Below are 13,604 nucleotides of genomic sequence, written 5' to 3' on the forward strand. Positions count from 1 at the left end.
CTGAGTATCTTTGTAATATTGTAAAAAAATTAAATTTCTAAGAACACAAAAGGATGAGTCCAGCACAGCGAGAATATACAGCTAGGTTAGTGATTGCATATCTGATGACTTTCTAACCCATAATAGTGATAAAATAATTAACTAAACCTTAAAATTTTTATTTATTTTTGTTTTATCTGTTTGGATGCTTTGCTTGCACCATGTGCATGCAGTGCTCCTGGAAGCCAAAAGGCGGGGGCTGGATCCCCGGAACTGGAGCTATAGACAGTTGATAGCTGCCACTGGGTGCCGGGAACCGAACCCGGTCCTCTGCAAGAGCAGAAAGTGCTTTTAAATTAACTGCTGAGCCAACTCTCCAGCCCCCAACTCAACTTTTTATAATGAACTTAAAGCAGGTTCTGTCCAGTAGTTTAAAATAAACTAACAAATACTGAGGAAATGTGAGTCTCTGTGATCTATGACTCTAACAATCAGAAACATGCTTCCCACTAAGAGTCACAACAGTTCTGATCCACAGGATAATCATTACACAAAAAAAAAAATTGTTCATGTTATAGGTCAATGATCCTTAAAAGCAGAGATTAATAAAACATGAATGATTTCAATTTCTTCCAAAGTTTCAAAGAAGCATTACAAGAATAGTTACTTTACTCTTTCATCTATGGAATTCTAAATGTCAACAACTGTTTTAGATTATTTATGAGGCCACTTAATCCCTAAGACTTCAGATATCCAATCTTCATACCAAGTAGCTGAACACAAAATGGCACACATCCAAGTATACCCTTGGAAAGCCTGGGTTTTTTTTTTTTAATGGTACAAGTAGATCGATTTTAAATTGAACCCATCTCCACAGTTAAGAGTAATACTGTTTCTCATCTTACACATACACACACCACAAACCATATGCTGCTGTTCTTCTGAGACACACACATGAAAAGCTGAATTACTTTCAACTGAGAACGATCATGTGGAGACCTTTGGGGTCTAATGTGGAAAAGTGGAGAGAGCGCAAAATTTGAAGGCAGAAGATCTGGATTCAAGATGTGACTCAAACTCCTACCCTTAGAAAATTGGTTAGGTTCTTTAAGCTTCCAATTCCTCACAGTAAAATATGAAAAATGACAAATATGTCACAGGGCTCTTCTCAGAGTCCCATGAGATGACAGATGTGGATGTCTTTTATAAAGCTGAGGATGCCAGAGTATTCAGTGACACAGCTATCTTCCTGCTTGTCCAGTGCAAGCGTTCACAGCACAGCAACTGCAGTGATCGTCTAAAAATCTGTCAGACTAGCATGTCTGTCCACAGCTCAAACCCTTTAGATGGCTCCCCTTTTCTAGCATAAAAAGCCCAAATATTTAAACTGACCAAGGGCTTACTTCATCTGGATCCTTCCCTTCCAGTTTGTAGTTCTCCTGTCCTGTTCACTTTAGCAAAACTTATCTCCTTACTCACCCTTGAAAATGAAAGGCACACTTCCTCACACTAGGGCTCTTGAGATGATGATTGCCTTTGCAATGCTCTCCCCCAGATATCCAGACAGCTAGCCTTAGCTCCTTCAAACCGTAGCTCAAACATCTGCTAAACAGTGATCACTATTTAAAACTACATCCCAACAAACCTGCACGCACTTGTGAAAACCATTTACCCTACCATACTTTATTCTATTCAAAGAGTTTACAGCCTGAACGCTTTATTAATTAAATGTACTGTCTCAATAGAACACAAGCTGAAGGATGCAAAAATCTGCGTTGTTCTGGGTCAGTGCCTGGCATATAGGAGGCACTCCTAGGTTTGGTTTTGTTTATTTTAAATAAAAAGTAAAAATAAATTTATGGGTATTTCACATCTTCACTTTGCTGTTAAACTTACATCAAACCAATCAATTTCTAAGACAAATACTTTCCTATTTTGCAGCCAATTCTAAGCGTCTGGAGCACAGGCAGAGCTGCTGAATGGAGAACTTACTGCTCCATGTGTAAGGGCTTGCCTGCCTGAGAGGCCTTAGCTGTGTTAGTGATGGAGATCAAGTCCCAGCTCAGCCACCCAACTGTGTTTTCAATTTCCTCATCTGTAAAATGGTCAGAATAACACTGCCTTATGGCAGTAGGAGGAAAAATGAATTAATTCATGAAGCAATCAGATTACTATTTGGTACATTGGGTTTGATAACTGATTGCATAATACAACAAACAAAACTAGTGACTTTTTTTTTTCAGAGCTGAGGACCGAACCCAGCGCCTAGAAAGCGCTCTACCACTGAGCTAAATCCCCAACCCCAAACTAGCTACTTTTACCAACCAAACACTAATGATGTTAACATACAGCCAACCTAGACTGTTCTACGATAATCGTCTTCACCTTCATATAGTTTATTTTCTTCCTATTGCCCTATTTCTATTTCTTATTTTCTAATTAAAAAGGGGGGGGTAAGGGGGATAGAGGAAAAGAGGGAGGACTGTTTTAATGAGAATTCTGATAAAAAGGGCTGCTACAGAAAACCACATAAACTATGCAGACTATGTACACATTCCCTAACTGTAGCTCATTCAGAGGTCACATTGTGATAAATTGACTATGGAAATAACATAAACACTGGTTATACTCAGAAAACTGATATCAAAAAGTCTAAGTATGTAGCACATGTCCATAATTCATGAAGACATTGGCAATTAAGAATAATCTGCAGAATGACCCCTACAATTCTTACTGAAATGAGAAAAATAACTCGAATCTGGAAACAAAATGGCATTGATAAATTTCCTAGCAGCCTAAGTGATCAATAACATTATAATTACATTTGTATGTTCACAGATCAAGTTTTGCATTATTCTATAGTTCCACACATAGTACAAAGCTGAACCACTTACTCCTTTATTATGTTGACAAAGCATGATCATACCTAAACGTACTGCAATGCTAGTTAAACCTCTTTTAGACAAACCATTCATTGGTGTTTAGTTTGCATCTATCAAGAATATACGTAATCAGGAGACAATAGCAACACAGTCAATGTACACACTGGCAGCAGTTTTCTCACCCGGCCTAGCTTTTCACTGATTCCCTCTCAAGAGGGAAAAGTTGGTGACTTTTAGCATAGTAAGTAACACCCAGGGATCTACCTACTTCAGGTAAAAACTTCAGGAAGTTAGCAGGGATATAGTGTGTGACTTCAAATACCCTTTGCTTCCATCTAAGATCAAGGAAAGAAGGTGGCCAAGTGATATGTACTACAGCCATTGGCGTACTCCTTAGAAGCACTCTCTACACAACTCATATGAAAGCTCAGACCAGAAAAAAATGGTCAACAGGATTTTCCACGCCTTCAAAATCCAGCAGTACACTTGACAGCCGCCCTCTAAACCAAAGACTGACATGAACTCCTAAGCTCCACACAGGCTGTAAGAAAGCAGACATTTTCAACAATCATGAATAAATTAAAATATCTAGAAAAGATCTGGAGCTGCCTCCACAATACTGATTCAGTAACACCTGGTACTTAGATGTATTTTTATATGTCCTTGAGATGCTTATGTGTCATTTTGATAAATGTGGAACATACTTTTAGCCAAGAGGTTGAATTAGATTACATTTAAGAATCTGGCTGAACAAAACCATCTATACTTGGTGGTTAGAATTCTGACATCTAAGTTACACAGTGTCTTTTAACATTCAGCCAAATGGTGATATCATACAGCAAAATGTGCTCAACAATTGAACACGGGGTGGGGTGGGGGGCGGAATTGGAACCAGATTTGGGGACAAGCTCGTCTCGGGATAAGAAGCTAGAATTCTTCCTGCAAAACAATGAAAACCTGACAATTTAGTGAATTCTGAAATAAAGACATTTTGCCTCTAACCAGTTCCTGACTCACACTTCATGCATCTGCTCTACATCACCTCTTCCTTAAACTGCCACCTCATGCAGAACCAGGGTAGCCAGCTGATCCTTTCAGGGCATGATTTATTCTCCCTCCTCCACGTCTGACATTTCAAACTCTAGACTCCAGATCTAGTGAGGGCATATCACCTAACCCAGAACAAGAGAAGAAAAAGAACCCTCTTTTTCCAACACTTGTTGATTCCTTTAAACAATGTAATATACTTACAATGTCCTTGAGACACTCATTTACCACTTGCAGAAAAGGGTAACTGTATTAGCCTATAAAATGAAGGGAAACACAATAAAGGAATCCATAAACTGCAGCCCAACCTGACAGGAAGAAGCTGCTTTCCCAGGGATATGGTGTGATTCTTTTGTTCAGAACAGGGGCTTTTGAATTTCCTGAGTACGTAAGACAAGCTTATAAACAGGAGATGCCCAGAGATTTACTACATATAATAATACTTTTCTCCTTGAGGTTTCTCTGATATTAATAAAACAACTTTAGCTTTTCTTAGGCTACTGTTAGTCTTTTTACCCCTGTAACTGAACTTTTCTATCACCTCACAGTTTCTTTATTTCTCCTTTAAACAGCATAATGTTGAATTTTGCTTTTACTCCATTCTAGCCAACAAATTTGCCTTTTAAAGACAAAAGTCCAGTCCAGGAGCAAGGGAGATGATTTAGCAGATAAAGTGCATCCTATGCAATTCAAGGACATGAGTTCAAATCCCCAGAATCCACGCAAAGCCAGGGTAGCACACATCTGTAATGCCAGTACTCCTAATGCAAGATGAGCAACAGAGACAGGAGACTCCCAAGCTCGTGCAGTACATGAGTACAAGAGTTGCCTTGCCTGGAGCACACAACAGTCAACAACAAAGCAACCCTGCCTCAAACAAGGTAAAAGATGAGGACCACACTCAAGCTTGTCCTCTGGCCACTCTGTATGTGCTGTGGCACGTGCACGGCCACACTCAAGCTTGTCCTCTGGCCACTCTGTATGTGCTGTGGCACGTGCACGGCCACACTCAAGCTTGTCCTCTGGCCACTCTGTATGTGCTGTGGCACGTGCACGGCCACACTCAAGCTTGTCCTCTGGCCACTCTGTATGTGCTGTGGCACGTGCATGGCCACACTCAAGCTTGTCCTCTGGCCACTCTGTATGTGCTGTGGCACGTGCACAGCCACACTCAAGCTTGTCCTCTGGCCACTCTGTATGTGCTGTGGCACTGCACGGCCACACTCAAGCTTGTCCTCTGGCCACTCTGTATGTGCTGTGGCACTGCACGGCCACACTCAAGCTTGTCCTCTGGCCACTCTGTATGTGCTGTGGCACGTGCACGGCCACACTCAAGCTTGTCCTCTGGCCACTCTGTATGTGCTGTGGCACTGCACGACCACACTCAAGCTTGTCCTCTGGCCACTCTGTATGTGCTGTGGCACTGCACGACCACACTCAAGTTTGTCCTCTGGCCACTCTGTATGTGCTGTGGCACGTGCACGGCCACACTCAAGCTTGTCCTCTGGCCACTCTGTGTGTGCTGTGGCACTGCACGGCCACACTCAAGCTTGTCCTCTGGCCACTCTGTATGTGCTGTGGCACTGCACGGCCACACTCATACATAATCAAACACAGAGTCATTCTATTTTCACCGAGTTCCCCTCCATCACGGTATGTATTTTTGTAGTCTAGCTTCCTTCCCTTTAATACCTTTTGAAAAGAAATAGTCAAATTGTATTTTGTTATTACTTATCCCAAAACTTTAAAAGTTCATCTTAACTCATCTAAACATGGTATCTCTACCTATCTCCCCAAAACCAAATTAAAGTTTGAGTACTTTCACTTTGATCCTATCACTCCCGATTTATCTGTAATTATTTCCATCTTGATTTGCTTTAGCATAACGGGGCATTGTAACTGTTTCATGCCACCAGCTGTTAAAAACCTTCACTCACAGTCTGCATTTTCTGTTGTTAGCTAACCATTTTTAGTCTAACCTTGCTGAGGCCATTTTCTTTCTTCCGGAAATACAACCTTCAGCAGTCTTTAACGGGTCTGCTAATAGTAAGCCATCTCCAGCTGTGTGTGTCTTCAGAGAGCCCTAAACTACTCTTACACCTGAAGGAGCTTCCGGCAGACAGAGACACTAGGGTGAAATCTTCTCCTAAAACTTTGAGGATACCATTCTACTGATTTCTAGTACCTCGATACTGTCGAGAAGTCAGCTACCAGTCTGACAAAAATGAACTTGTGAGAAACCTATCTTGTCTCTTGGGTGCTCTGAAGATCTTCTGTTTGCTTCTGATGTTCTACAGCCTCACTGGGAAGTATCTATGCATGAGAATCTTTTTATCTGGTTCATTCTTTCTCTCCCCAGAACTTATTTATCCTAAGCCTGTTAAGCCTGAGTATTGTTGTCTTCCATAAATTCCGGGACATGCCTAGCTTATTATAACTTCAAATGCTACCTTTCCCCATTTCTCCTTAGTCTTTGTGCATTCCGATTGAGCTTCTCTTTTTTATGCTACCCTTTTCTCTGTTGCCGTCTCTCCTTAAACATAGCTCAGCTTTTGTTTGTTTGGGGTTTTTGTTTTATTTTGTTTTTAATTAAAAGCTCAGCTATACATTCAATGGAAAGGACATAAGGAGAAGGGAGAAGACTAGTGGGAGTTGGGAAAGAGGGAAGTATATGGTTGAAGCAGATGATATACTTCAAAATTTAAACTTCTCTTTATTTCAGACTTACAAAGAGGTGCACAAGTAGTACTGTAGCCCACGTATACTTTCTCCAGCTTCCTCAAATGCCAATGTTTTAGCAGTGGTAGTACAACAAGCAAACACAAGACACCAACTTGGAGGAACAGATCTTCCTGAAGTGTCTGCCCTGCAGTCCTCATGTCCATACTGGCCTGCTAATTCAACTTTCTGCTCCAGCTCCATGTACTGCATTACTTAACAATATCTACTCATTTTCCATTCTCAGGACGGTCCTCTGCCTCGACTTGATTTTCACGACCTCAATACTTTTGAAGATTCAGGTCATTTTGTACTGTGCCCATCATTTGGACTTTATCTGATTTTTCTTAATGATTAAATTCAGAGAAATGCATTTTGGGACAAGTATTTCACAGCTGTAGTAATTGTGTTCTTTGTGCATTCCATCAGATGCCAGATGTCCTATTACTACTGGTAATGTTACTCTGATCACTTAGTTATGATGTATAACCTCATGTCTTTTAACACCTCTCACAATTTCTATCTCCTGGCCTGTAACCTCTGCTTATTTTTCTTTGTATTTGTGGTGTATGCATGTGTGTGGAAGTATGTGAATCTGTGTGTAGAGTCACCCTTGCATGGGTCTATGAAGATCAGAGGTTAAACCCAAGTGTCTCCCTCTACTGAATCACCACCTTATTTTTGAGACAGGATCTGTTAGTGAATTTAGACTGGCTGGCCAGCAAGTCCCTGGGGCCCACTGAGCTCTGCCTGTCTCTGCCCACTTCCTTTCCTGGCTGTTACATGGTGTTGAGGACCCAAACTCAAATCCAGAAGCAGCTGCTGTGAAATCCACCCACTGAGTCATCTTTCCAGCCAATTTAGTTGGTTTACATTAGCTGGTGTTTTGCTTATTTTACCTTACTAATCAATCAGTGTGTGTCTAGTTTTTTCCTAAATGTTCTGATCAACTCTCTCTTTCATCACTATACTATATTTGAAACACTCTTTTATTTAATACATTTTATCTTTGGTAGATGACAATTCAAATATCCATAGTATCAAAGGCTGATTTTATAGGTTATTTTCTGAGACAGGGTTTCATGTAGTCCAGGCTGCCCTCCTAAGCTGCTATGTAACCAAGGATGACCTTCAACTTCTAATCCTCTGACTCTACCTCCCAAATGCTAGGGTTATAGGAGGTGACACCATGCCTGGTTTATGGCAGGCCCTTGGGCATGCTAGGTAAACCCCACCAACTGAGCTACAGTCCTAGCCCAATCTTTTTTATTTTGAAACATGGTCTTGCTAAGATGTCAGGGTTGCCCTTGAACTTACTCTGTAGCCCAAACAGGTCTGGCACTTGTGATCTTCCTGCCTCGCCCTCCTGAGTAGCTAAGATTACAGTCTTACATCATTAGGCCTGGTTCATACAGGTTAGCCATTTCCTGCTGCCCAGAGTCTGTATTTTTATAGACCACCCAGAGTGGGCCAACTCCTTGAATCTCATGCCAAAAACAGCTAGATCCCTTCTTCACCATCCATAAAACATCAATAAGGGTAGAAAAATTAATTCAGTTAAATTTGTTTATTTTCTTTTTCTATGTGATGACTGTACAGTAACCCAAAACTCTTCAACAGAGTCCATTTTGTTACATACTGTCTTTCACAAATTCTTTTACTTCAGATATAAGATAGTTTATATTTTATCACCAAATGCTTTTAGGGAGTATTTCTTTTCTTTTTTCTTTTCTTCTGATTTTTTGAGACACGGTTTCTCTATGTAATCCTAGCTGTTCTAGAATTCACTCTGTAGACCAGGTTGGCCTCAAACTCAGAGAGATCCTACTACTTCTGCCTCCCGAGTGCTGAGATTAAAGGTGTACGCCACCACCGCCAGGCCAGAGGGTATTTCTTAAGGTATATGTGGCAGATTGTGATATTTTTTCACATGGGCCCATAACAATAAGGCACAAAAGGACTCATCTACACTGTACATCTGAAACACTAAAATTAATTTTATTATAGTATATGATCTCATCAAAAAGAGTTTAAGTTTCTAAATTTAAAATCTTTAGAAATCTCTGGTACACTATCCATTTGTTTGGCCAAATTTAATTCAGTGATATTCAAGAAAATTCAGATAGAGCTCATAATCTGCACCGATTAAAATATACTATTAATTACTTAAAGTTTCTTGTTATTATTGTTTTAAAGGGAAATTCTTATGGCTTTTTAAAGATTTATTTTAAATGTATAAATGTTTTATTCCCATGTATGTCTGTGCATCATGTGTGTGCTTCATGCCTAAGGAAGAGCCTCTGGAACTGGAGTTATGGACAGTTGTAAGCCACCATGTGAGTGCTGGGAGTCAAACCCAGATCCTCTATAAGAGTAAGTGTTCTTAATTACTGAGCCATCTTTCCAGCTCTGTTGATTTTTTGTTTGTTTGTTTTATAAGGTATGAGAATGAGTGAGTTTTGTGTGTGTGTGTGTGTGTGTGTGTGTGTGTGTGTGTGTGTGTGTGTGTGTGTGAGTTCATGGGTTGTTTTAGAACTATCTTCGGGATGGAACTGATAAGGGACATCTGGGAACTTTCTCCACCTCTAGCCAACTCCATCCAGCAGGTAAAGAGACTGCAGTCAATGAGGCCAATCAAAAGATGCTCTTGAATAATGCAAACCTTAACTCTCAACATCTGGTTATGCAACAGGTTTCAGTCTTGGAATCCCTGTTGTTCTCTGGGCTTTGATGTTTCCTGCTCATGCCAATCTTGTTGAGAAGAAATAGTTCTCTGCTTTTATGAGTTTCGCAGCCAGTTTTGTCTTTTTCCTTCCTGGTATTTGGAAACATACCAAGTTGTTGAGAAACTTGTTTCCTCAAATCTTCCAGCTCTTCTTTCTTTTACTTTTCTTCAATTTAAGCTTTTAAACATATTTTAAAATTTGAAGTACTTAATATTCCCACAGCCTGGCATTCTGTTCCTTAAGCCTCACAGAAAAAGATCTTAGCTGGTTGCTCTTCAGGATTTTCAAACATCTTAACTCTCTCCCATCTTTAAATTCCTCTTTTTGTGCTGGTCATTAATTCTTTCCTGAACACAATTTTTCTTGATAAAAAGGGAACGCTGTCTGTCTTTTCATCTCATAATGGATCCATCTACTGTGGAAACGAGATTCATTTGACAGCTATGAAGAAGATCATTAACTCATTTAAAACTTTTTGTTCCAGTCTTTTTGTTCCAAATGTCTGTGGCTCAAAAGGACTTTCACAGAACACTTCCTCCAACCCCAGCCTTCCTTCATACAGCATAATCTAATCTTCACTTGTTCGTTGAAAGCTATGCACAAAGCCTCTCAGGACTGATTCTTTGCTTCTGTTTATTCAAGAATATGAATGTGATTTTATAAGAAGAAATATATTTAGTGTCTCCCTGAGTTCCCAGCACAGAAGTCATAAAACTCTTGGGATTTCCTGAGTGATGGGGAAATACCTTTATAAAAAACAAACAAAACAAAAACCTTCCAGCCATACCTGAGCCTATAGAAATGAGGTAAATCATGAAGGAAGCCAATTGCCAGGAAAGTTAACTATTGATTAGTGAGTTGGAATTTTCAGTCTTATTCCCTACCTCCAAGGATAGAAAAGAGGCTGAAACTGAGTTAAATCACCAAAGGCCAATACTTTAATCATCACACCAATATAATGGCGCTTCCACAAACTCTAACCAGTAGGTCTGGAGAATTTCCAGGCTGGCAAGCACAAGAAGATGCCGGGAAGAGAATCAATCTGCAGATGGCATGCCAGTTTCTCATGCCGCCACTCTATCTTAGCTTATGCATCTTTTCTATCTGCTTTACCTTATGAAATTCATGAGAATTGTTTTAAAATGAACCAATAATAGTAAAAAAAAATGTTTCACTGAGTTTTGTGAGTCACTCTAACAATTATTAGAGAATGCACAATAGAAAGCTAGTGTGCATAAGTTATAAGTCACAACCCACATCTGTGGCTGACGACTGAAGTAAGGAAGGGTTGCCTAACACCACGTAAGCCCGTAAGCCTGTGGAGGCCTGTGTGAATACTTAATAGTCTAAGAACTGAGCTCAGTGACAGGCATGTCAACTGACAGCCAGGGAACGAAGAGAATGACATATATGGAAAGCACATACATGGTGTTGCTGAGAGAAGTGAGTGTAAAGAAAACCAGATGTTTATTTTCTTTTCTAAATGCCTTTATCATACATGGTATCTTCTTAATTCTTCCTCATACTACAGTTGTTTACAAATCTGCTTCTCTTACTAGACTATACTTTCATTCAGACTTGTACCCCTCATCCCCTGCTCAGTACCTGAAAATAGTAAGTGCCCTATAAATGTTTGCTTATGTTCTGCCTAACAGATGAACACGTACTGCACACAAACTCACAAGATGTGAGGGGCTGAAAGCACACAGTCTCCCAGAAACGGTGAATGAACACATATAAATGTGTCTGTGCTCTGGGATGAACACCGCAGTATTTCTACAAAACAAAGGTAGTGAATTAGACAGGAGTTGAGACCTTAACGTAAGGAAAACGTAGTAATAGCACCAAGTAAGACTTTAGCAAGTGGAAGAAAATGCCTACGATAAATTGTTTAACTGGTGGAAAGCGGCTGAACAAACAATGCCAAGAATGTCAGTGGGGACAGTATCTTAGAATCACACGTAAACTAACAGAGCAAGCTGAAAGACAGGAAGAAGTTCTTCAGTTAGGACTAGTGTACATACGGGCACAAAAATAGCAATAAGTAATGTATGGAAGATATGTCAAGCAGGCTGTGAATCAATACTAGATGTATGCCTTAGTACATGCAAGTAGTTTCCAGCAATTCATACAAGAAGGAAGATTTTTTAATCAAGGCTGCAAGTAATTTTTAACAAGTAATTTTACAACTAACAACTAGCTTACATTTTGTGGTTGTTGTTGTTGTTTTTGCAACTAGCAGGAACTGTGCCGGGGACCTCACACACACCAGTCAAGCACTCTACTACCAAGCTACCTCCTCCAACAGTGTTGAAGAACTTATTTCTAGTTGAAAGGAGGGCACTCGTTTATTAGCACTATAGTATCTATCTATTAAAAGACAACTACATGCCAACCATCATTCAAGGCACTAGAAAACAAGAGATAAAATTCTTTCAGGGAGCCAGATGTGGTGGCCCACACTTTTACTCTCAGCACTCGGGAGGCAGAGGCAGGTGGATCTCTGAGTTCCCAGCATGGTCTACAGACTGAGTTCCAGGACAGCCAGACCTACACAGAGAAACCCTGTACTGAAAAACACCACCACAAACCAAAACAAAATCCTTGCAGGGAAAGAAGGAAGTAAAGCTTAGGGCAGTCGGTGTTCGAGAGGTAAAGGGAGCTGATCAGAAAACTAAACGAGAGAGTGTGTGGGGGAGGATGACAGCGGAGCAAGCCCAGCCAGGAGAGAAAGGTGTCCAAAACTCCCCAGGGCAGCACTGGAGCTGCCACCTAATGAAGTCTCACCGCGGGGAGAGCACACATGAAGACTGACACAGCGGCCCACTCAGTCTATCTCAGGCTGGGCAGGGAAGCCAGTGTGATGGGGTCAATAAATTTTTACCCAGAAGATGGACAAATACTAAAAACAAACAAACAAAAACATTCCTAATGTCCAGAATTAGAAAATATGCAACGAAACGAACCCTTCTCCCACCTGCCAGTAGGAGAGTAAATGGTGCATTCTTTATGATATGGGATGGATTTCTACACACAGAGACATGCAGACATCCATGTGCACACCCATAAATAACTGGAAATGATGTAAACGCCATTCACAGGAGAAGGGTTAAATATAGCACATGCTTTTAAAGGGCACCTAAGAAGTCTGAGGTACCGCCAAACTCTGCAATCTCTGCAGCCTCAGAGAGCTTCTCTCACACAAGAATCTGATTTTTGTTCATCAGTTTCAAGCCTAGCAATACATCACAACAGACTTCATAAAGAAAGAGACGTGAGATCCTGGTAGTTTCTAGTCAGTCAGAAACCAAATATTTGTATGAAAAAATATGAAACAATGCTACCTACTCTCTTTTGTGCCATTAAATATTTGAAGATTTGGACATTTAAATATGTTATAAACACAAAGACAAAATCAAGTATATATTCAAACTGAACTTTTCACTTTTTAAAACATGTCATATATTTTATAAGCATGCTTTAACATGCTGTTTCCTCTGCTTGACATGCTTTTCCCATACTTCCCACGTGATAAACCAGTATCAGAATTCAAGGTTCAGATTATTCCCTGGGTTTTTCCTTATCACTCAGTCATTCAACAGAAAAATGTTCTGTTCACCTGGTATGCCATGAACTATATCCACTAACACGAGTTTCTTCCCAGCTTCATTCTGTGATCTGTGAAGGCATTTGTCTCCTGTCCAATTATTCTTTACACATCTGGAATGCTACTTTTGCTCAAAACAAATGAGTTTTCCTCTTGCTTATGAGTAGAGCTAAATAGTAACAAATAACTAGCATTTAAATTTTAGTATTCATATCCAAAACACGTGTATACTCACCTCATGGGCCCATAGTTCAGCACTATAAATGCCAGGACAATCATCACACAGACAGCTCTTCTCTTTGGACTTGGGACTTTAAGCCTCTGGTTCTAAAGGAAATGAAATAGGATGAAACTACATGTCAACATTACAAAGGGCAATAACTAAGAGTCCTCCTTTTTACAAGGTGTATGAAAACCTTTTCTCATAAAAAAACAGTAAAGTAAAAATAAAACACCTCAAAGGTAAAGAAATAGTACTTTGCAGAAGACCAAAGCCTTCTACATTCTCTTTTCCAACAGAGGAAAGAATTTTAAAAGAACAAATACGGCACAACTTTTAGCTTTATATTCCTGTGGGTCCTCGAGAATTCTGAGACACCTCGATGACTTGTCTCCCCTCTTTTAAGGTGCTGTCTTCAGCAACAG

The 13,604-nt window shown here is 40.1% G+C and overlaps 1 protein-coding gene across 4 annotated transcripts in view; it reads right to left on the minus strand.

The window, feature by feature from the left end:
• The window catches only part of Atf6 (activating transcription factor 6), a 169,893-nt gene that overhangs the window by 105,985 nt on the left and 50,304 nt on the right, over positions 1 to 13,604 (minus strand). For all 4 annotated transcript variants that reach the window (XM_052737566.1, XM_052737565.1, XM_052737568.1 and 1 more), the window contains exon 9: positions 13,195 to 13,286. In XM_052737566.1, the coding sequence (XP_052593526.1) occupies positions 13,195 to 13,286 (92 nt within the window). The remainder of the gene's footprint in view (positions 1 to 13,194; positions 13,287 to 13,604) is intronic.

This window comes from Peromyscus californicus, unplaced genomic scaffold, assembly GCF_007827085.1.
Source record: "Peromyscus californicus insignis strain IS unplaced genomic scaffold, ASM782708v3 Scaffold_14__1_contigs__length_90479793_seg_2, whole genome shotgun sequence".
NCBI classification, from domain to species: Eukaryota; Metazoa; Chordata; class Mammalia; order Rodentia; family Cricetidae; genus Peromyscus; species Peromyscus californicus.